The 25,249-nt window shown below is 43.2% G+C and overlaps 1 protein-coding gene across 1 annotated transcript in view; it reads right to left on the bottom strand.

Annotated features, from left to right (window-relative positions):
* Window positions 1-24,854, bottom strand: part of ADORA1 (adenosine A1 receptor) — an 82,163-nt gene extending 57,309 nt beyond the window's left edge. The window contains exons 1-2 of the mRNA XM_083172696.1: window positions 24,439-24,854; window positions 17,225-17,596 (exon numbers count right to left, since the gene is read on the bottom strand). Of these exons, the coding sequence (XP_083028822.1) occupies window positions 17,225-17,559 (335 nt within the window). The 5' untranslated portion in view covers window positions 17,560-17,596; window positions 24,439-24,854. The remainder of the gene's footprint in view (window positions 1-17,224; window positions 17,597-24,438) is intronic.
* Between the last annotated feature and the right edge of the window lie 395 nt (window positions 24,855-25,249).

Genomic DNA, 25,249 nt, shown 5'->3' with positions numbered 1-25,249 from the left:
GGTGTACTGTTGCGGTGTGTGTGTGTTTGCTTCTTTATTTTAATATTTGTTTTACTATAGAACCAGTGGGTTATTTAATGGCCACGTATACTTGTGGTTCTCCAAGTGCCAGCATACAAGGGAGCATTGCTGGGACTTGTAGTTCCATAGTAAAACACAATATTATTTCTAATATTTCACTAAGAAGCTATCAAATCGGCACCCACCACCCCGGGATAGCCCAGGCTTCAGTCCTGGACCTTGGGTGCCCTGGAGGGGGGACCCCTTTATTGGGTGTCCCCACTTCCCCAGGGTTCTGGCCAGGGCTGACTAGTTATGGGATTAATGCCATGGCCGCAGGGCCCAAAATGTAAACGTGTCCCCCGGCTATGGCATTACACTACTGACTAGTGGAGATTAAAAAATACGGGGGCCCCCTACTGTACATGTTTTGTCAACCATATTTTTGGAACCAGGATCTGTGCAAGAGCCCAGTGCTGGTTTTAAAAATACAGAGGACCCCTGCATCTTTTGTCACCTGTATTCTTGGTGTGCTGGTTCAGCTCTTCCCATCCCTAATTTGACATCATATATAAACCCCGCCCCCAGAATTAATGTGACAACCATGGCAGAAACAGATGTAGATATATTTAAAATATTTGAAAATATTTTTATAATTTTATATTGTATTTTGTATTTCATTTTATACATTTTTTATAAACACAATATTAAATCCAGCTATAAATCGATTTTCTGCAAAAAAATGGACAAAGGGCTATTTCACACTATCCGACTCAGCCTGGACGGAAAAACGCTGGATGGGCAAAATCCGTGCTGGACTTGTAAATCAGAGTGACATTTTAGGCGTCCTTTCACGTGGCCGGCCACAGTCCCGCTGCTGAGTAGCAGCTGTATATATATGCTGAAAAGGGCAACTACTGGGCCATGGTCGGCCCGTCCTAACATGTCACTGTGTGCACAGGGAGATGGGGCATTTCCCACACAATGGTTTTTGGTGTGCTACTTGCAGCTCACCCCCGCCCCCAACGTGACATCACATTGAAGCCCGTCCCCAGAATTCATGAGAAAAGCATGACAGAAATACATGTACTGTATGTATATATATTTTATTATATATATTTTATATATTTTTTATAAGCACAGAATTATATCTGGCTAAAAACCAGTGCATGTGAAAGACACTGCCATCCGGCAAAAATCCTGACAAAGTTTTTTCGGCTTTTTGCCATCCGGGCAAAACCGGAGTGTGTGAAATAGCCCTAACAGTGAGTACTGGACCTAAATTCTATATGGTGTGGTGCTTTTACAGCTTTGACTGTAAAGAACCACTGACCAAGGCCCCCTGGGCTTTTTTTTTTAGTACAGTTTATGGATAGAACTTGCATTTTTTTTGCCATTACAAGGCCAAACTGAGCATATTCCCCTATGTGCAACTATGGAGGATTTGGGACCTTATTCCGGTCCGTAAGCTCGCACGTGACTATGCGAGCTTGATGTTTTGCATATGCGCATGCACAGCCGCATTTCTGCGCTTGTGCATATGCCTGGTTCGTGTGTGTGTGTGTGTGGGGGGGGGATGTGGAAAGCCATTGAAAGATGTGGGTGTTCCCCTGCAGCCTGCGAATGGATGTTAATGTTAAACATCTATTCGCAGCCAGTGTGGTGCGAATGGGTGGTGGCCAGGCCATCATTCACAAGGTGGGGTTTGGTGGACTCGCAAGGCTGCAAATAACCCCAAATGAGTCATATGCATCTCAGCCATTGCTGTAAAGTTTAAAGGTCAAATAGATTGATCTGATTTTGAATGAATCTCTTGCACCAAGCATAGGGAAGTGCAAGTGTGCATTAATAGTGACACAGAGATCTGCATTTATTTTTGTGCCTGTGATGTGCCCACTCTTGGGGACAACTTGAAAGCGACCCTGAATCAGGTCTTTAATGTCACGTTACAATTATACCACCATATTTATTTTTATCATAGCAGTATGCTATTATTATAAGGATAATAAATATTACAGCGGATTTGGACTTTGAAATATAATATACTGTAGCTGTGAATAGTAATTCAATAAATGCTCCTTTGATTAAAATGTCTTTGTTATTTATAGAAGCTCCTAATGAGCTGGTTGTGATTAACGGGCCTGATTGAGAGGTGGATGCAAATACAGTCGTGACTGCGATACCATATGCATCAAATCTGTGGAAATATGTTAATGCCGTGGACATGTACTGGGACCGCCATATGCACCAATAGCAACATACAGTAGATCTCACAATCAAACTTGTGAGAAGCCTTATGGTTGCTCAGAATAACCATTGGAACTATTGAACAATTGCGAATGCGTACAGCTCACAGTACGCATGTGGGCGACCATCCAGCAATAAAATGCAGGATATTTTTTCATCGCTGGCCGTACGCAAGTTGGTTGACAGGAAGCCACCATTTGCGGGTGTCACCCAGACGTTATCTGGGAAGGCAATGGTGCCCAGGCGTTTTCAGGGAAGTCATGTGACGTGGCAGCTGCCAAGTACATCCTGGGTTACGCACATATTGCACACAGGGAAAAATAATTAGAGGGTGAGTGAGTTGCGAATGGTTTCGCAGTTAATTGACTACCCGCAGTATTTTCACAAGCCTTGCACAGAGCGGTATTTCACTCTGATGTGGTGGCGGCTATTTGATCACCGCAAGTTAGTAGGGAACTGATCAGGTCAGAATAACCAAAGCTGCAGTCGCTGGCTGGCACATGCCCAGAAAATGCTTGTGATATGCCCGCATTTGCCAAGCCACTTCATGTACCTAAAATAAACACACACTGATTATCAGTCCTCACTGCATTCACCGTTGCTATTCGTTAATCAATTGCCTCGCATGTGCAGTGCAGCTGTGACACACGCACAGTCCCATAAAATAATGCCTCACATCCATAAACATTGGCATAGCATCTATCTCTGCATCAGGCCAAGTAACAATGGGTCTGATCCAAATGTATGTTACATCTGTACTTGTATGTTAGGGACCCTCCCCTAATGTACTGTACTGACACTACACAACATCTGTCAACATCTGACTTGGGTGTAAAAGCTTAATATAATATCCTCCATCCACATTTATCACAATCTTCCTTTCCCTTGCAAAATGTATACTGACAAATCCTTTGTGTTTGAAACAACAACTATTTTTAACATGAAAAACAGTAACAACACAGGTTTTAAGGCCCCCATACATTACTGTGACTTCTCCAACGAGAGGTCTTAGCCAATCCCCCTTGGCAACTTCCCAGGCAGCAGGATCACATGTGATATATCACATGCGGTCCTTTTGCATGCAATATATTGCATGTGATCCCAGAAAGTGCTGCTGGAGACTGTCCGATCCGACAGATCCTATATGAACACGGGACCGCATATCGGTTCCAAAACACATGGAATTTACCTGGTTTCTCGGCCTGATACATCACTTTTTGGTAAAATCTGGCAAAATAGCATAAGTGATTGGCCGGCTTTACACGTCGTTTAGTTTTAATTTTAAAAAAATTACTATAAGTAGACTATATTAAATATTTTCGCTTCCTAACATATACTTCCCGTGGGCCTAATTCAGACCTGATTACAGAGGCAAATTTGTTCTCAAAATGGGCAAAACCATATGCACTGCAGGTGGGGCAGATGTAATATGTGCAGAGAGAGTTAGATTTGGGTTCCAGCTGAAATGTAAATTGCAGTGTAAACATAAATCAGCCAGTGTTTACCCTGCACAGAAACAAAATAACTCACCCAAATCTAACTCTCTCTGCAAGTTACATCAGTGCACATGGTTTTGTCCATTGAGAATAAATTTGTCCTGTGATCATGTCTGAATTAGGCCCACGGGAAGTATATGTTAGGAAGCGAAAATATTTAATATAGTCTACTTATAGTAATTTTTTTACCTGATCAAGCTGCACTATAAAAAACATACAAAAACTAAGTGGACCTTAATACATAATACAATTACTAAATGTACAGTTCTCTACGAACACAAGAATCCACATGTGTTAATTTCTAAAAATATCAGTTCACTGGAACGCTGTAATAATGTGTTGGTTGTATACAGCAGAAAATAAATAACACAGATGTAACTTGACCAGGAACATTGAAACGGAAAACTAAATGTAACAGTAGCACTTTCTCCGGAAGTATTTGCATACAAAGCTTTTTAAAGAGTAAACAGAATACTGTCAGCTAAAGATGTATTGTTCATGACAAAGTTCTTTAACACTCCAAAAGAGGCGGCTGCTTGGTTAGACTGCTACATTCCTGGAGATAGAGAAATTGACCCTGATTGATTGAACAAGCAGCTCATTAGTCTGTTCTCAAAAGCTCTTTATAAAACTAGTTTAACTAATATAATATATGTTTCGCTTGAGAGGATTATAAATATAATCTGTATTCTGGAATTCAGTTCTACATAATTTGCTTAAGTACTCTGCATTCAAAATATTGTTATTATAAGTGATAAGAAATATTGCTAATTTAAAATGATATACTGTGTTTGACTTCTCTAAGAGGTCCTTTACATTACTTTAAGAAGTTTTCAGAAAATAAGCATACTTGTAGGTTTAATATTAATTATTTTTTGGGTGACCGGGGAGTTCCCCTTGTTTTTGGTGGCTTTAATTATTCATTGCTCTCTTTGGCTCTGTGGTGGGAGATTGGGGTGTTAATTGGGTGTATAAACGCATCCTGGCACCTCTTGCTGTCACCAACGGGTTAAATTTGAATTAGTTTATCCAATAAGGTTGACTGTTCGGGATATAGGTATGCCAAGGTTGGGGATGGTATACGGGGTGGGGGGTATGGGTTTTATTATTTTGGGATATTATTTTTTAAACATGAATCATTTAGCTAGTTTACATGATAGTCCTACCAGTCCTAATGCCTTGAACGATGAGTGGCTTCACAGTGGTGTTTTCTCGCATCAATGACTCGCATTAATTTTTTAACATGGAATGTCAGAGGTGCAAATAATAAGATAAAAAGATCCCTTATTTTTAAATTGATAAAACAGTATGGCTCCGACGTGGTGTGTCTTACTGAGACACACTTAGAGGGGAACAAATTGTTAGCATTGCGTAAGTCCTGGGTGGGTTGGGCATATCACGCTTCACATACTTCGTATTCTAGAGGGGTATCAGTACTGGTCAAAAGATCTGTAGAATTTCTCCTGAACTCCGTAAAAACTGACGAATTGGGTAGATATGTCTTTATTGATTGTAAAATTTGTTCTCAGCCCTTTTTTATTTTAGCCATTTATATACCGCCTCCGTTCTCCTATGATGTCCTTAAAAAGGCAGCAGCATTTACTGCACAAAATCCGAGTACCCCAGTAATATGCATGGGCGATTTTAATAATTTACTAGACCCAAATATAGATAAATGGAGGAAAAATACTGGTATAGGCTCAAACTGCAGTAAGCCTCCCTTTGCCAAATATGTTGATGATCTGGGATGGGTTGATGTGTGGAGATACAAACATCCTAATGTTCGCCAATACTCTTGTTTCTCTACATCTTACCAGTCCTTTTCGCGTATTGATCTAGCCCTAGTGTCACCTGCACTTCTACCCAATGTTGTTGCAGTAAAATATGAGGCCAGAGGAGTGTCCGATCATTGCCCCTTGTCTTTGGTGGTAGACGTGGAGTGTCAGAGAGGTCAGTCATACTGGAAGCTTCATCCTTTTTGGCTTTCACAAATAGGGTCACTTGCTGATCTTGAAAAATTATGGGATGGATACTTTGTAGATAATGAAGATTCTGCTTCTCAGGCAACAGTTTGGGATTGCTATAAGGCATATTTAAGGGGTACTCTTATTCAACGTATAGCTGCCCTTAAGTTAGCATACAGGTCAAAGGGAACTGAGCTCGAAACAGAGAGCTGTAGACTAGAGGCTCAATATATAAACGATGGTTTGGCTGATTCCAAACTTTTATGGGAAACTGCACGGGCCGCATGGTTAAAACACTTGGAAGATCGTAACTTACGAAGCATGGTATTTAGTTCACATAGAAGTTATCAAAATGCTGACAGAACGGGCAGCTATTTAGCACATTTAGTACACTCTGACCGCCCTGCATCAACAATAGCCCGCTTGATGGATAAATCAGGTTCAGTGGCCACTAATACACCAGATATAGTGAATATATTTTTATCTTTCTATAAAGATATTTATCAGTCACGTATTAACTATACGAAGGAGGAACTGAAGTTATATTTAAATGGGATAGACCTTGCTGTCCTATCAAATGAGGCTAGAGAAAGTTTAGATGCTGTATTTACTGTAGATGAAGTTGAGGCGGCCATTGGATCTTTTCCTGGGGGTAAGGCTCCTGGATCAGATGGCATCCCCATTGAATTATATAAGAGTAATTTGGAAATACATGCACCACGATTGTTAAAATTATTCAATGGTATTTTTGCTAATGATATTTTTCCTGACTCAATGTCAGAGGCGATTATCATTGTAATTCCCAAACCTGGAAAGGATCCTGTATTCCCAGATTCTTATAGGCCAATATCCCTTATCCCAACTGATGCAAAAATTCTGGCCAAGGTGCTGGCTATACGATTGAATGCAGTAATTTCTTCTATTATACATCAAGATCAATCTGGCTTTATGCCAGGTAGATCGACTAGTATAAATCTAAGGAAATTATATATGCATCTTCAGGCTTTGCATGAAAGTGAAACACATTCAGTTATTGTTTCACTTGATGCTAGAAAGGCTTTCGATTCTGTTGAGTGGATGTATCTGTGGGAGGTCATGAGATCGATGGGTTTTGGACCTAATTATCTAAGATGGATACAACTTTTATATTTTTCCCCTACGGCAAGGTTGTCCGTTAATGGTTTTGTATCCTCATCCTTCTCTCTCTCGAGAGGAACTAGACAAGGGTGTCCACTTTCCCCATCCCTTTTTGCTCTGACAATTGAGCCTCTAGCTTGTATACTTAGAGCCCATCCAGATATTGTGGGGTTGCGGATTGGTAAAAGGATGGATACAATTGCATTATATGCAGATGATCTCTTACTCTTCTTACAGGATTATGAATCCGCTATGCCCATGGTTTTGAAGGTTATGGAAAGTTATGGTAGATTTTCGGGACTAGAAATTAATTGGAATAAATCCTTCATTATGCCTTTGAGAGGTAGTCCTCCAGCTGAGCCAAAAATTTCATTACCATTATGCTGGACTGATCGGTTTAAATATTTAGGAATTAATATAACAAATAATTACAAAGATTATCTTTCATTGAATCTTCTACCGATTCTTTCATATCTTCAAGACAAAACAAAAACTTGGGGTAAACTGCCTCTAACAGTAACAGGTAGAGTGAATCTAATTAAAATGGTTGTACAACCAAAAATTTTATATGTGGTCCAGCATTCTCCAATGTATATTCCTACTAGTTTTTTCCGTAAACTGAATGGCTTGATCTCCTCTTTAATTTGGGCAAACAAACGTCCAAGAATTAGGCTTGATAATCTAACTAGAACAAAAGTAGAGGGGGGGCTAGCTTTACCACACTTTAAATTTTATTACTTCGCTTCGCAAATGACACATATTCGACAATGGTTACAGGATGAATCACCTGATCCTTTATCTTTGGCATTTATACAGCATACTGCTTCTGGTAGAACCCCGCTTCAATTACTCTTGAGTAGTGAAACCTCTATTAGAGGATCCCCTATTCTTACACAGGCCCTTAAAATTTGGCGAGACATTCAAGTCTTGTTTAAATATTATGATTATGACCCTGACACTCCTCTCTGGCACTCCCGTCGGTTACCAAAATTAAGGAAAATTTCTGGTGTCAAGGTCTGGACTCCTTGTGGAATTGAGACATTAGGTCAATTATATAATTCTGGTATTTTGAAAACATTTCAACAACTACAGGCGGAATTTAATTTATCAAGTACACTTTTTTGTCATTATCTACAACTGAGAAATGCCCTACAAGCTCAATTTGAAGATTCTCCCCCTAATATTGCTACATCGCCTTTAAAAAAGTTTCTTTTAAATTTGAGAGAGAAAAGGAGTATTTCTGTGGCCTATTCCTTCCTAATATCTGAATATCATACAGATACCATGCAGGTTCAACGTCAAAGATGGGAGACAGATCTGGGTATCCTTAATGATATGGAATGGGATGCTGCTAGGGAATTTCCATCCCTTGCCACTTCTTCAATTAGGACTCAACAGATTCAATTATTTATATTATATAAAACATATTTGACTCCAAAGTGCTTGGTCAAATTTGGTGGTAGAGATTCAGCTGAATGTCCGAAATGTAGAGGGGCAGATTGTGGCTTTTGGCACCTTATATGGGTATGCCCTGTAGTTCAGAAATTTTGGAAACAAATTAAGACTGCTTTGATAGTCACAGGAATCCCGTCGGAGTATCTTACCCCCAGGGTATGTTTGTTAGGTGCAGGGGATGCTGAATTACTTTATAGGGATGATACTATGTATGTCATTAACCTGACTGCCCTAGCAAAGGTTTGTATAGCTCGCGCTTGGATGGCACAGTCAGGTCCATTATTTAAAGAATGGAAGATGTTGGTCAATTCTACTTTACAGCATGAAAAATATATATATATGTTAAGGGGCAAATTGTCTAAATATGATAAAGTATGGCATCGATGGATTAACTCAATTTATGCCGATACATTCTGAATGGCTCTAATGTCCAACTGTCTATTTAAATTTGCAGTCACTGATGCCAAATAGTCGTTACAAAACTATATGACTTCACTAGGAAAATATTCTATCTTGATGATATTTCTCATTTTAAGGAACAGGGTTGGATGGGACAGTATATATTATATTTATTTATGTATTTAATACATTATTAATATTATTTATTTTTTTTTGTGTTGGGTGTATTTATATATATATATATTTTTTTTTTTTTACAGTAATATTGTTCATTGTTATGATAACATTGAATTATCCATAAGATAACTATTCTTGATGTCTTTGTTTATTATTCCTTTTTGAAATGTAAATGCCTTTCTTTAAAATAATAAAATTACTCTATTGAAAAAAAAAAAAGATGTATTGTTCCTCACGTCATTCCATTTATACTCGCTAGAAAGACAACAATGAAATACTGTCTTTATATTTCATTGGTGTTCTGATGGACAGCATAACAACACAACACAACACTGCAATAGCTTTTATTCACATAACAAGTGATTCACAAAAAAGTCATCCATTGACTGGGAATTATATGTATTTTGTAGTAATATTTCATCATTCATTTTATATTAAACACTAAATGACCTTTTAGTACCATTTTGTGGAATATAGAAACCCTCGACATACTGAGCAATATAAAGGGTTGGTTTTGCTTTATTTCTTAGTAACCAATTTGGTGAGTAGATGAAGCATTCACAAACCCATGCAGGCAAAAGCCTAGAGACAGACAACATGTGAAGCAAAGGAAAGGGCATTCATAGCCCTGGGGTTGTTCTTTTATCTAAGGAAATACCGGCTGCCTCCCTTACCAATATACATTGCTATGCTTTTACCTTTTATTAACCTCTGAGTAACATTGTGTGCTTCAAAGTTATTCAGCTCTTGGTAGATACTTGCATTGTGGACAGCAAGTCAAGGCACCGTCTCTCAGTCATGATGTTCCGCACAACCATAGGCGCTGAAACCATGGGTGCTCCGGGGCCCAAGCACAGGGCCGCCGACAGGGGGGTGCCCTAGGTACAGCTGCCCCAGGCCCCGGCCTCTGGAGGGGCCCGGGAAGCTGCCCACAGCGGTGTCAAACCTCCCCCCCCAGGCGCCCGCACACCGCCTCACCTCCCGGCGCCGGTGGCCCCCCAGCCAGGCACGCACAGTGCAGCCTGCAGAGCATCGAGCCTAAGACACAGAGGGGCTCTGCACTCTGCAGGCTGCACTGTGCAGTGTGTGTGCGCTCTGGACCTGACCTGACTGATGGTGGAGGCTGAATGAGCGATGATGGTAAGTAATGGGGTAGGGGGAGGCAGAGTGCTGGCAGACACGGGCGGGCAGCGCGAGGGAGGGTGCAGACGGTAATGTAGGGTGCTGTGCCGCTGGGGGCCCGGACTGTAGGTCAGTCCCAGGCCCCAACAATTCTAGTGGAGGCCCTGCCCGAGCACCCATGGAAAGTGAGGAGCTCACCCGCTGCTTGCCGTCGGGGATCCTGGCAGCGCCGCAGTGGGGTCCCAGCAGCGGATATGCCGTCAACAGCGGGGGTCCCTGCGGTGGATGGGAACTAGTAGCGCTGCCAGGATCCCCGACGGCGAGCAGCGGGTGAGCACCGAGGGGGGTTCACACCCCTTGAGAACGCCCCCTTGAGCACCCACCGGAAAAAAGGTAAATCGGCGCCCCTGTGCACAACCCTCTTCTATAGCTGGGTACACATTAGAAAATATGTACTCAGCACAACAGCATGGGCAATGGGACCCAATGGGGGAGCCAGCATTGGCAAGTGCAAACTGCCTCAAAGTGACTGTGGGGGCCATGCTGCATTCAACAGCATGGCCCTGGCTAGTGATGCCTTTCGATTGAGGTGCCTGCAGGGCTGACGGAGGATGTCACTGATGACACATGGGAGCACGCTTCATCAACGGCATACAGTGTGCACACCCTGGGTGATTTGAACATTTTTTCATTCTGACCTGTCAGAATGGGCTAAATCCTTTATCTTGTGTGTACCCAGCTTACAAGGTTTCCCACTACATTCATTATTGAGGGTTTTGTTGCCAAGTTCACTGATGCACAATGACAGTTGGCATAAAGTTCTTTCATTTGCACCTGTATTATGTTAAGCCATATAGTACTTTTCAAGGGAGGTCAAACCCGGACATTTTATTAAATTCTGGGATTCAGGATTGAAAACTGTCAATATCGGGATTCCCAGGATCCGGGGATTGGCCTCTTGATGATGCACCACATTGGGAAATGCAGAGAAGCAGATGGGAGGGGGCAGGTGGGTGCGGGGGAGGGGCCAGGACGGTGAATGGCTGCACAGCATGACCTCTAAAACCACGCTGCGCAGTGATACAACATGTTTGCCGGTCAGCACCTGAGACGAGCGCTGTTGGTGCATAGCGCTGCCTGTAAGCAAGGGATCAAATGCACATGGGCATTCCTATCCCGAAATCCCAGGATTGCAGGCTCCAATTCTGGCCAAAAGTGCCCTTAATCCCATGATCCCGCCGATCCCAGGGTTTAGCACCCCTATACTGTTTTAAGATGATGAACTTGCCCACACCAGTCACTATCTAAATTGCCATCATTTATTCGCTGATATCTTCTTTGAAAGTAGTTTAAGTGGAAGATAAAACATATGTACATGACTATAGTAAGACATTGGAAATTGCACTGAGAGAATGATAAAGTATCTTGTAGGATGGCATTTAAAAGCCAATACATTCAAGTCACCTAAAGGTTGGCAAAAACTCTTCAAAGCTCTGAAAGTGCAAGTCTTTGCAGCTTCCATTTAATGCTTGAGATCATTTGAAATGTATTTTAGGCTTAGCAGATAAAGTATGCTAACAACATTACTCGCAGTCCAGCACACAGCCACTTACTGTACATCGCCAGGAATATGCAGTGCTGAAGGGAGTGAGGATATGCCCAGGGACACTGGCTTCAGCGCATCCAGCAAATGAGATCTACATGCTAGCATTTACTGGAATACTTCTTGTCTCCACCCCAATGCCAATCACAGCTGCAGAAGTACACATTGTAGATACACTTATGAACAGTTCTCAATTAGGCCCAATGTACTAAATAATAATGAAAATATTAAAATTACACATTGGGAGGGATGCATCAAGCAATGCATTCTTGCATGTGATGTACTATATATTCCGCTTATATATTCCGCTGCTCACTGCTTGCATATAGGCATTTATTAATGAAGTGTGCATGAACATTTTGCGGTGTGGGGACTTCCAGTGAGTCAGTTTGCATATATGTGCAGCAGATTGTGCTGGGAATGATCCAAATGGATCCCCCTCAGCACTAGGGTGTTCGTCACACCACTGCATACTATAAATGTGTGCCCTACCATACTGTACAAAGGGACAGCACATGCTGTGTTGTCCCTTTTTCTGGGAAAAATAGGTGTGTTTTCTCACAAGAAAGGCACATAGGCCCTTATTCTGGTTGGTGCGGTAATATCCGCGTGCGTTCGTGCCGCCGATGTGTTGTCTGCGCATGTGCAGAGGCGTCTCTGCGCATGTGCGAGCGGGGCGTACGGCCAAATCCCGCATGAAATGTGAACACTCCGAACAAGGGGTGGAGAGGGGCGTGAAGGGCTATTTGGGCTCATTACCATATGCATACGCCCCGCGTTTCTTGGGCGTTCCCATGCAAACGCTGGGAGTACGTATGGTAATGCGGCCGTGACGCACGTGTAGGGGGCGGACATATGACATCGCCGGATGTCAGCTGCCCGCCCAGATCCCTGCTTTTGCACAGAAAAATGTCCGTGTGGTCTGAGGTTGCGGGAGCTGGTGGACCACTCGGTCCTGCATTCGATGGTCTGCGACCATCGAATGATGGGGGAGGTTCCCTGAGATGGAGGAGGCGTATTCCATGAAAAATACACGTGCGGTCCGTTCGGCCAGCTTCTTACCGCATACGGACGGAGTTGGCGATCCGTATGGACGGCGGGGTTTCGCACGCACGGTACTGGCCGCATATCCAGATCTGGCCGCACCGATCAGAATAAGGGCCATAGTTCCATAATAGTACCCCCACTTCAAATTATGCTACACAGCTGAACAGTCTTATTCACATTAAATCGCATGTAGTGCCCTTGATTAGATTACACCACATAGTAGTGTCCCTTATTTACATTATGCTTTACAGTAGTAACCCTTATATATGTTATGCCACTCAGTAGTGCCCCTTATACACAATGGCCACAGTAGCAGTGTCACTTATACATAACGCCCACAGTAGTGCCACTTAAACACATAATGTACACAGTAGTTGTGTCAATTATATATAATGGCCACAGGAGTGACACTTATACACATAATGCCCCCCCAAACACTCACTTTCTCAGTCCCCTTACCTAACAACGTCTGCTTAGCCTGATCTGAAGCAATTCCTCCTCTCCTGCTGACATAAATCAGCCCTGGTCCTGTGTAGCCCCACCCCCTCAGTCCTGTTTTGCAGGACCTTGGGGGGGGGGGGGGTTTAGCTGCTGGAGCTGCTGACTGTTATACTGTCTTACAGGCGCAGTGACAGCAACCATGGACTTCAGCAGGGTTGCAGAGAAGGGAAACCGCCTCTCCAGCCTTGCACCTCCCTGCCTTGCATCCCTTTGCTGATTGGGTTGTACCAGTCCTGCATCTCAGGGCAGAATGTGATAAGAAGCCCATAGGCCTCTATTAGGTAATGCCATCTTGGCATTACCCATTGGGTCCCAGATCTGGAATGTATAGCCAAACCTCTGAAAGCAGCATTTTTGGAGGTTTGACTGCAAAAAAAAATGGTTTTATGAGTCCGAACCATAGTGAGAGGTATTCATATCCTTATTTTGTACAACTATGTTAGTACTTTATATGTCAATTTGCAATTCACCTGTTTATTAAAGGCAAATAGCCATGTAAATACTGAGTTTTTCACACCTACCCCAAAATAACATTTGAAGTGTAGACTAGGCTGGACAATCAAGTAAAGGGTGATTTGCACAACTGCTATGGAAAACTCCCAAAAGTTATCTGTGATTCAGTCTCACTCTCTCTCTCTCTTATTAAAGATCATGGACTATCAAGGAACTGCTTAAACCGTTGAAATAAGCTAGTAGGATGTTGGTTTTATAAGGAAAGGTGTTATTTTCTACCCCCTCTGTATAGGCCTTAAGAGCTGAATATATGTGCATCTTAACCCCTTCAGGTCCAACGTCTAGTCAGGCTCAACAGCCCTAGCGCTAGTAGCAGATCCAATGGTGAGCCAATTTAAAATAAAAACATTAACATCGTTCAACATTCAATGTAGACCATTTTGAATTTAATAAAAAAATACCATTAATTGAAACATTTAAACCAGACTGTTTGAATTGCAAAAAAAATGTGGACTGCAAAAGGTTAAAGAAGGGAATAGCAGTGTAATGACGACACATTAATAGTATTCAGGAAGGCAGAATTATTAATAATAAGAGGACTTCTCAACAAGACAAGGGACACAAACGGCAAGAAAGACATTTTCATTAAAAAAAGGGTGATATAATTCATGGAATAGTCTTTAGTGAGTTCTGGTGGGACACATAAGGTAACGTTTTATTTAGAATTTAAGAATGCATGATGCAAACATACTTTATGGCTGTTGTTAATACTTGGGGGGGGGGGGGGGGGTATCTAATTAGCCACAATCATTCTGCAGACATGAAAAACTGTTGTTGTTTTTATCACCCCATCCTAGTATACTGCCCTTAAAGCACCAATTTGTGGAGCAAAACTATACAGATCCTGTGAAAGCAGCAGACCTATGTGTTTTGCGTCACTTATAGCGGCACAAATAGTAGCTTAATGCGGATTTGGTTTCACATGCATAAGCATTGGCAGTTACAGCTGGCTTTCAAATTACCAAGATAGCCCCCAGCGAATCCATATGGTAAATTTCCACAGCTACTTGGCTTTTAAATGCAAAAATTAGTAATAATAGAAAACTAAACCTGCTCCTTCTCAGAATAAATAAATCTGAGAAGTCAAAGTGTACTACGGTTAGTAAATAATATCAATTAGCAGTTTATTAACACTGCAATTAAGAGCTAAATTATTCATAGCAATGTATCACACACTCAGCTGATGTATACGTATAGAATATAAGTAGAATATACAATTGGGCCTCAAAATGCATTCACTATTTATGTTTACTAATATAGACAAAATTGTGTGTATATGCGAAGCTGCAACTGTGGAAGGCTTGGTCGGATCCCCCAATTCCCCCATACCAACCAGCACTGGAAGCCTGCGCATGCGCTCATGTGGTTCGGTGATCGGAAGCTGCCACAGTGATGAAGCCCCCTGCATCACTGGGCACGTCCACATGGTAGGGCGCATCATCCATGGGTAATGCAGCCTGCCAATGAGGCCATGCCACTGTACCAAGTCCTTAAGGCCATGATGCGGCTTATTGGAGCCACTGCTTGTGGCCCGCTGTAGGAAATGTTTTGGGTTTTTCTGGCATCAGGCTGCAAGGCCCATTATGTTCATACTATAAAAGCACCATCAGCGCTATGCCACAGGCCCCACTGTGTCCCCACTACACAACCACCATCAGCGCTATGCCGCAGGCCCCACTGTGTCCCCACTACACAACCACCATCAGCGCTATGCCACAGGCCCCACTGTGTCCCCACTACACAACCACCATCAGCGCTATGCCGCAGGCCCCACTGTGTCCCCACTACACAACCACCATCAGCGCTATGCCACAGGCCCCACTGTGTCCCCACTACACAACCACCATCAGCGCTATGCCACAGGCCCCACTGTGTCCCCACTACACAACCACCATCAGCGCTATGCCACAGGCCCCACTGTGTCCCCACTACACAACCACCATCAGCGCTATGCCACAGGCCCCACTGTGTCCCCACTACACAACCACCATCAGTGCTATGCCACAGGCCCCACTGTGTCCCCACTACACAACCACCATCAGCGCTATGCCACAGGCCCCACTGTGTCCCCACTACACAACCACCATCAGCGCTATGCCACAGGCCCCACTGTGTCCCCACTACACAACCACCATCAGCGCTATGCCACAGGCCCCACTGTGTCCCCACTACACAACCACCATCAGCGCTATGCCACAGGCACCACTGTGTCCCCACTACACAACCACCATCAGCGCTATGCCACAGGCCCCACTGTGTCCCCACTACACAACAACCATCAGCGCTATGCCACAGGCCCCACTGTGTCCCCACTACACAACCACCATCAGCGCTATGCCACAGGCCCCACTGTGTCCCCACTACACAACCACCATCAGCGCTATGCCACAGGCCCCATATACATCACTACTATCGGCACGAGGCTGTTTGCCGCCATTGTTCCCCCATTAGGTTAAGCAGGCCATAGGCGCATCAGGTTAGGCACCATCTATATTGTGCATAAAGCGGCACTAGACCACAGGGATTGTTATTGTTTGGTGTTGGGACCATTGGGTTTGGGCGCATGGTCAGGCCTCCATTAAAAGTAGACCGTCGGTAAACCCTGCTCTGTAGTTTACCCATCACTGTACTGTATTTCTACACCATGTTGTATGTATTTTGGTATTGTTATGTTCTTCAACTATTACCTCATGAGAGTATGTTGGGACTCCATAGTAGTAGGTATAAAAGACTACACTACACCCGGTTCCATATTACTGTGTTCACTGGTTCACTGGTGGGACAAGTCATGACCATTGAGCATATTCTGTTTGTTTTGTGTGTTACTGAGCCCCCTCCCCTTTTCAAGCATTTCAAATCATGTTGTACCCCAGTGACTCGCAGTACAGGGGCAAGCAGTGTGAGGCTCAGAGTGTCAATGATGACACCCCACTGACACCAGTGGAGGCCATCTATACCCACAGGGCTTTTCCTTTCGTGAGCGTATCCAACCGAGTACCAAGACCGCCGAGAGAGGCGTCATCGCAGACATGAAGATGGGAACAAGTAGCGAGTGAGGTTAGCACTTGACACACCTGCATGGCAGTGGGCATCACTCCAACCATCTGACAGAACTGTTGCAAGATATGTGCAGGAGGACACAGTGGCATATGTGTTTGGCTTACGACAAGCATAAGTCCATACACACGTATGCCCATGTTTATAGCTATTGCCTTTGCAAAATAGGCATTCGGTTTAAATGCCATAACAATACAAATCTGCAAAGGTGCATATGTGTGTGCCAATCTCCTAGGCTCATGCTGCCCAGGGTAGTACTCACTCTGCCTATATACAAGACCACTTGTATGCATTGTCTAAGCTGCACAGATACAATACAACTGCTAATTGGTTATAGTAGTTCAGTTAATGTTTTTTAGCCAAATACAGTGAATATACAATTGGCCATATTTACTGAAAATATGAATATGTTCATCATGCTAATAAAATACAAATACTGTATTTTTTTTTTTTTTTAGAAAAAGCTTAGAATAATCATGTATAATGTTATAAGTTCAAGTACTAACCTTGTTGGGATCTTGACTCGGAGATACCTGTCCACGGCAATGGCTAGTAAAGCAAGGATGGAGCTCTGCGTCAGGATTAGCACGATACAGGCCACCATAAGGCAGCTGTAAAACTCAGTCTCCAGTCCAATGCTAATTATAATGGCCAAAGGAATAACCAGTGCCCCTACTGCGATATCAGCCACAGCAAGTGAGACGATGAAAAAGAAAGTGGTGTCTCGAAGTGCTTGGTTCACGATCACAGCCCAGATCACCAGTATATTACCAAGCACCGAAACCAAGGCTATCAGCACTTCGATGACAATGTAGACTGCTAGCGAGACGGAGGTTCCCATGCTGCTTCAGTACAGGGAGGGAGCATTAATCCTGAACCTGGAAATGAGAATATCATGATAAGCTACCGTAACGTCACTGGAACGTGGTTGTTGCCATTAAAGCTGTTGTTGGAGACATTTAGAAATGTTTATTTTAATGTGGCTTCAATGTTCCCCTTTTCCCAGATGTCCTGATTTCACTTTGTGACCCTGAACTTACATTTTCCTTATATTTATACTCCTCATATACACTACCTAACTTAACCTATAATAACATAACAGAGTGATAATAGCTTCTTTAGCTGGTTTATGTTCTGGCTTTTTTTGTGTGTGTTTTAGGTGGTTTATAGGGTTATATTGTTTATTTCACCTCTGGGATGTACATTTTCCATATATTTATACTCCCCATATACAGTACTTAACCTACAGTATGATAACATAACAGAGTGATAATAGAAGGCTTGCCTACCCTCCCGGAATGGCCAGGAGCCTCCCGGAAATCGGATCCTTCTCCTGGTCCCCGGGAAGGTGAGCAAGTCTCCCGCATTCTGGAGATCCCCCCTTGCCCGCTGGTTTAATTACCTGAAATCGCAGGGTCCGCGGAGAGGGGGTGGGGCTAAAATGACGCGATCGCTGCATTTCGTGTCATTTAAGCCCGGCATGGGGGGCGGGGCCAAGTGATGTCAGCCTTGCTCCTGCCCCCCTGACGTGTTGCCTCTCCGGGCTTCTCCCGGAGCGGTGAAATGGAAAGTAGGCAAGTATGGATAATAGTTTCTTTAGCTGGTTTATGTTATGGCTTCTTTGTGTGTTTTAGGTGGTTTTTAGAATTATATTATTTATTTCACCTTTGTGACCCTGAACGTACATTTTCCTCATATTTATACTCCTCATATACAGTACTTAACCTACAGTATGATAACATAACAGAGTGATAATAGCTTCTTTAGTTGGTTTATGTTATGGATTTTTTATTTTAGGTGATTTTCAGGGTTATATTGTTTAGTTCACCTTTGTGTCCCAATAATCTGTTAAAAATTATCGGATCCCCTAATTGTCTATAAATATTCTGGACATGCTGACACAGCAAAATTGTACCAGGGTTCGGTTGTATCTGAACATGGACGTGGACTATGGGAATTTTCAGCCCTGTGAACAGGTCTGAATTAGGCCCAGTGTGCGGCATGGGCCTGCACTTTCACACACATAGATTTGTATATTAGTCCGGGCAATTGTGCATTAGTATATGAAAGAGGGTATAAAGCCGCGGCCATAGGCAGAAACTCAGAATAAGACCTACGGCGTGTACGGTATTATAGAATAGAGACATTGTACGGTGCAAATATTCAAAACAGGGAGCTTTCCTTGGGAATTAGGGATACATGGCAATAACACTTATATAGGATGGGAGGCTCTAAACCAAAAATGGGGTAAAAACCCAGTTATCCAGGACTGTACTGTATTTTCGTAGTCTTTAGCCCCTCCGTCGGGGCACCGATGCAGATTCGTCAGCTTTTTCCCTATAGAATTCTATGGGCTTCTCTCCGCAGAGCTGTGTGAGGGATCCCTCCCAGCATGCCCTGTGGCTGGCGTCACTTTACAGAGGACAGCTCTTATCACAAGAGTTGTCCTTTGCTTTACTAAGCGCATATGCGATTAGTAAGAATGCGGTAGACGTCAAAGATGGGCGGCGGATGTTAGTCTGCTAAAGTTATCATAAAAGTGGAGTCCTTGAAAAATTTGTAAATGATCACATAATATATGTGTGGATTGCCAGCTGGACTGCCTGTGGCATAGTCTTTGTCTAATGCTAATTATGAAACAAACACACAGAGTTTGAAGCGGTTCTCTTGCATGGTATCTGTGCTACAGAGGTAGGAAGTTTTAACTATCACTAACAGCTATGGCCCCTGCTTGATAAAGGAAAATGTTTTCAGCAAACAATGAGTGCAAAATTAGCTATAAATGAATTCTTCAACAGTAATAACTGTACAGCTATTGATATCTATGTGCAGCATTACTCTGTTACTCTGTAACAAATGGACTTCATAAAAATCCAATAAATATAATTAAAATAATTGATATTTTCAAATTAAAAGTACAAAGTACAATTAATTAGCGCTTAAATAGCGCTAGGGACCCCCAATATACAGAAAAGCCTTGACGACGGCTTGGGGGCTCACACATAAATTTGCACAAATATATGTAACCAATATCTCTGAATTCTATTATCATGTAGTGTTCAAGACTGGTTACTTATAACATTCAGTGAGCTGGGGGAAATCATGTATATCAGTATTACCCCTCCTCCCATGCACCTGAATGGTATTACTAAACTAATGGAGCACCTGCCACTATCTACATATACAATTATTGTAAGTCCTATTCAGATAACAGAGAAGAACATAAAGAAAGGTTCTGAGAAACAAATAGTTTCTAGAAGAGGTGAGGGTGAGATGAATTATTACTAAGATGCTATAAAATAGGAAAATAATTCTAAAGTCCCATATTGAAGTAACAGAGAAGAACATAAAGAAAGGTTCTGAGAAACAAATAGTTTCTAGAAGAGGTGAGGGTGAGATGAATTATTACTAAGATGCTATAAAATAGGAAAATAATTCTAAAGTCCCATATTGAAGTAACGAAGGGGTATTGTCACTGATTAAGTTCTATAGAATTTGGGGCTTGTATGGAATTAAAAGGGATGTAGAAGGGACTTACTTCATTGCTTATTGCAAGCAGGGCCGGCGCCACCACTAGGCAAGGTTAGGCATTTGCCTAGGGCGCCGGCCACTGGAGGGCGGTAGTGAGCAGCAGGAGGAAGAAGAAGCAGCAGCAGCAGCAGGAAGCTACGCTACCGCAGTGGAGAGGAACTTTGAAATAGAAGCTGCAGCCAGCGTAGCAGCTATTAGGTGAGTCTCATCCTCCCCCGTCTGAGTCCGCCCGCCCACCCGTGTACCTTGGTCCTTGCTGCCGCTGACACTGACAGTGTCAGTCCCACTCCACTCCCCATCCCTGGCTGCCGCCCGCCGCCCAGTCATCAGCTCCAGCAGCAGGCAGCAAACGTCGGAGGCGGGCGGCGGCCGCCCCAGCCCCCGCCGGCCAGTGTCAGCCTCAATTCGAGCCTGGACACAAGTTGTAGATCTCCGGAGGGTGCCCGCTGACATTGCGTGTGTGCGGCTGCTGAGCGCGGCAGCGTGTTGACACTCCCCCCTACAGTCTCCGTAGCCTGCGCTGCATAGCCAGCGCCGAGGGCAGCAGCGTGTGGACACTCCCCCTGCACTCTCCATAGCCTACGCTGTATAGCCAGCACTGTGCGGCGTGCGGCGGCAGCATGTGGACACTCCCCCCTGCAGTCTCCATACTCCATAGCCAACGTGTGGACACTGCCCCTGCACTCTCCATAGCCAGCGCTCCATAGCTATGGCTAAAAGCATGCCTCCTCCCCGCTGACATGCTGCTCACCTCCTCTTATGTGAGCGGCTGTCAGCTCTTCCAGAATGCATCCCTCCTCCTCCCTGCTGTGCTGACACGCCGGTCACCAGGCTCTCTCAGGTACCTGCCCACCTCGCCTCCTCTCCCAGCCCATACTATCTGTGCCCATATGGAAGTCTCAGAACACGTGTCTACCAGCCCAGACAGTCTAAGTCCCCTCTGTGTAAATGCAGTTGGGGGGGGGGGGGGAAATAATCTGGTAAGGTAGGAGGGCTGTAAGCAATTGTGGGGGGGGGGCATATTATTTTGCTTGTTTTAGTTTTTTGGGGGATAGTCCAGCGATATTACAGTGATTGGATTTTTTTTGGGGGGGCAACCCTATTACAGTGCATGCAATTTGTTATTTGGTGGGGAGGGACCAGCCCTATTACAATGCTTGAAATTTTGAAGCTCATTTATGGCACAATTTTGCTGATGTTTGAAGCTCCGGTGTAACAAGATGGTTGCATGTAGTACACAATGTAATGGGTGTGTGATGTACACTATAATAGGCATTGCGATGTAATTTTTTTGGCGTGCACTGTCCCTGTTGACCTTATTTTTTTTACAAATTGTTGAGCCCTGGCATAACGTGTAATTGGAATGATGCCATATGGTATAATATGAGTGTGTGACGTGCGATAGGCATTATGGTGTACTTTTTAATCTATCTATATATCGCGCATCATTTAAAATTAAAATGTGCCCTCATGATTGAAAAATGTGCCCTCCCCCTGGTCAGCACCCTGCCCTGAAAAAATTCTAGAGTGAACACTATGGCTGCCTGTAATGAATTAATAATAAATTAAATAATCACTGTCTGTCTGTAGACAGTAGGCAGCTGCTGGTGTGGGGGACTAGCTGGGCAGTGGGTACACAGCTAGTCCTCAGGTGGGTGCATGATTATACTGTACTGGGCAGTGGGCACACAGCTAGTCCCCCAGGTGGGTGCATGATTATACTGTATAATCATGCACCCACCTGGGGGACTAGCTGTGTGCCCACTGCCCAGTACAGTATAATCATGCACCTACCTGGGGGACTAGCTGTGTGCCCAATGCCCAGTATAGTATAATCATGCACCCACCCTGCACATAGAAATGAATGGACAGCCAGTGATTGGCTGAGAGCTCTCTGACTGAGAGCTCTCAGCCAATCACTGATTGTCCATACATTTCTATGTGCGCCCGCTGCTACCCGGCTTCCCCTACGCCAGTGGCGTAACTCCCAATGCGGCAGACCCCACGGTGGCTTGGAGGAGCCAGCACCGCGGGATATGCAGGGAGCGAATTATATCATCCTCTCTGTTATTATTACACCCCTTTAGGCTAATTATATCAACCTTTCTGTTATGCGATCCCAGTTTGCTCAGTGGCAGGGGAAGTGTTGTGGTGTAAGTTGTTTTTTTTTTGGGGGGGGGGGGCGGTATCCTTTAGGTTTGCCTAGGGCGCCTAGGTGCCTTGCACCGGCCCTGATTGCAAGGAATAAAGGGTGTCAATCAAGCTGCAAATAACGTAGTTCTATATACCCAACGGAACCTAAGCAACTGCTACTATAGAAATGGATTCTGTATTAATGCACAACGTGGTTGTAAATTATTTACAAAGTACAGTACATATAATTCTCTATTCATAACACTAATACATTTGCAATTTTTATTGGTGTGTAAAACACTGGTGTTAATGTATAATCTTTAATGCTCAGGATATATGAGTTCCAGTCACTAGGCACTGATTACTTAGCACATTAGCAAATTTACTCAAATGTACGAATATGTTGTTCTTGTTTATCACATGCTAGAACTGGAGTGTTCTATAGAACGTTTGACATTTTGACAAAGTGAAAGCTGTATGCAGGGGCCATGCGCTGACCGCATCTCATTTAGCTGGATTAACCCAGAATACATTATACCGTACATGTCTGTTTGGAGAGTAATGACGTGCAGAACATTGTCTGTAAATGGAGTATTCTTATTTTTTGCCCAGTTTCATTTGTAATATCATGAACAGGTGAATTGAAAAGTAACTGATATTCCATATATACTGTATGTTGTGTGCATTTAGTCTGGAATAACTGACATAATCAATATTAAAGTCAATATGGGCCAGATTTATTCCTGTCTAAATGATATACATGCTGTATTAGACAATAACCTTCTTTTGAGATGCTAACAACCACTGATGCATGCTGGGCTTGTCAGGTTTTTTAGTATTATTTGCAGACTTGTCAGATTTTAGTGCCATGAATAATTAAACAGTAGGCTCACAAATAAGCAAGCAGGATAATTAAAATTACAGTAATATAGTTTTAATGTGACAATGACCATTAGATACATAAATTCTCAGTGTAGGCTATGGGTTGCATTAAACATGGAATTAATCTAATACCAATGTTTATGGTGTAGGGAAGCAGTCTATTTGCTGCAGACATATAGTATATATATATATATATATATATATATATATATATATATATATATATATATATATATATATATATATAAATATAAATATATAATCAAATAAGGGGGAATTCCAGGACACAGCCAAATACTATGCACTGCAGTTAATGTATTGAATCATCAGGCAGCCACTGCATGTAGTTTCTATACAGGGAGCGATGACGTCACAGTGTAATCTATAAGAGCTGCAGAAAGGAGTGAGTTATCTCATGTTCCCACATGTCACCTGGCCGGGTGCTGTCACTGACTAGTATCTCTTCATCTGCCCTGTGTACAGCAGCAGCAGCAGCAGCAGCAGGGGTCATGGTGCCTCCTGTACACTGCAATCCAGCCATTGTGTGCCCATATACAGTACCTGGATCTTATGTGTCACTCACTACTGTACCGCTGATGATTGTGAATATACATTATGTAGATGTGTCCTCACCTAACTGTCTTTCTGGCCATTATATTTTAGTTAGACCGGTAAGTAACATGTTGTCCTACAGAACCGTGTTGTGTAGATTGATATACACCTCCTGATAAGGTATCACTAAGCAATCTGTGTCTATGAAGGACAATACAGTACTCCTACTGTAGGCGAGGAAGATCGGTCAGATCTTACGGTGCAGCACAACATCGCTATTTATCATCAATGCAGGCTCACATTAGCAGGTGACATTGTATGAGTGCGGGCAGCACAAGTTCTCAGCGCCAAGTGAAGCAATATCTATTATCGGGTACACTGTGGCAGGACATGTGTCTGAGCTGTCATGACTATGACATGTGCTGGGTCTCCTCTGTCTTCATGATATAATCTATAGTTTAGGTAAGAGCACTTGTCAGCCCAATGTATGCAATTTGCATATTAATGTGTCTATATGCAACGTGCTGTATATGCAATTACAGTTTCATTACACAGTACATGGGTCAAATAACTTACATACAGTAAATACAATGCATTCAGGAAGCATTCAGTAGATACGTACCATGTGCCTGTGGTCATCCAGTTCTGCATCCTCAGTAATTGGCATATACTGCATTATCTCCTGTGCAGAGCATCACCCCTATTGCCCTTCAAGAGGTCCTGCAGCAGTGTCTCCCTGCGCTCCAGTCCCAGAACACTGCAGTGTAGGGTGTCATCCGAAATGCACACATTCCTCTCTCCTGGATGCACCTCTGCTTACTCTGCTTTTGCTGCTTTTACCCGTCCACATCCCAACAGTGTTGCAATCAATCAGTAATCACATGATTCTCGGTGCTAGTCTCCAGAGATTTGCTTAAAGGGATAGTGCCCAGCTCTATCGGGGGCTTTAACCTGCGCACACAAAGGAGTGGGTATATATCACTATCATGCTTTCATCCTGCTCTGTGTTAACCCTTTGCCTTGCTGTGCATTTCAGTAAGCCAAAATCAATGCTCTCATCCGAGCTGTATACTGCCTTGTAAGAGTGCTTGACACTTCTGCCTAAATAGAGCTACAAGTGAACATAGTGACAGGGACCATCAATCTATTTTACTGCAATCTGTATTGCAATCTGGTCATCTAAATATAGTGCATGAGAATTAATTTTTCCAAATCATATGTGATGAAGCATACAGTATATAACATACCAAAGCCCATTCATCACCATGCAGAAATGTTTATTTGTTATTTTTTCCTGTTATTCTATAGTTTGTGGTGTATTTGTAGTGGGTGTATTTGCACCTGTACATTACTTATGTGTCTAGCTGGGATTTGATTATTGCATTTCTGACACCAGAAGGGTTAAATGTTAACAAAACATACAGTACAAGATG

Source organism: Crinia signifera, chromosome 2 (genome assembly GCF_055691185.1).
Source record: "Crinia signifera chromosome 2, ASM5569118v1, whole genome shotgun sequence".
NCBI classification, from domain to species: Eukaryota; Metazoa; Chordata; class Amphibia; order Anura; family Myobatrachidae; genus Crinia; species Crinia signifera.
The sequence above is the reverse complement of the archived record's forward strand: the minus strand, read 5'-3'. Positions and strand labels throughout refer to the sequence as shown.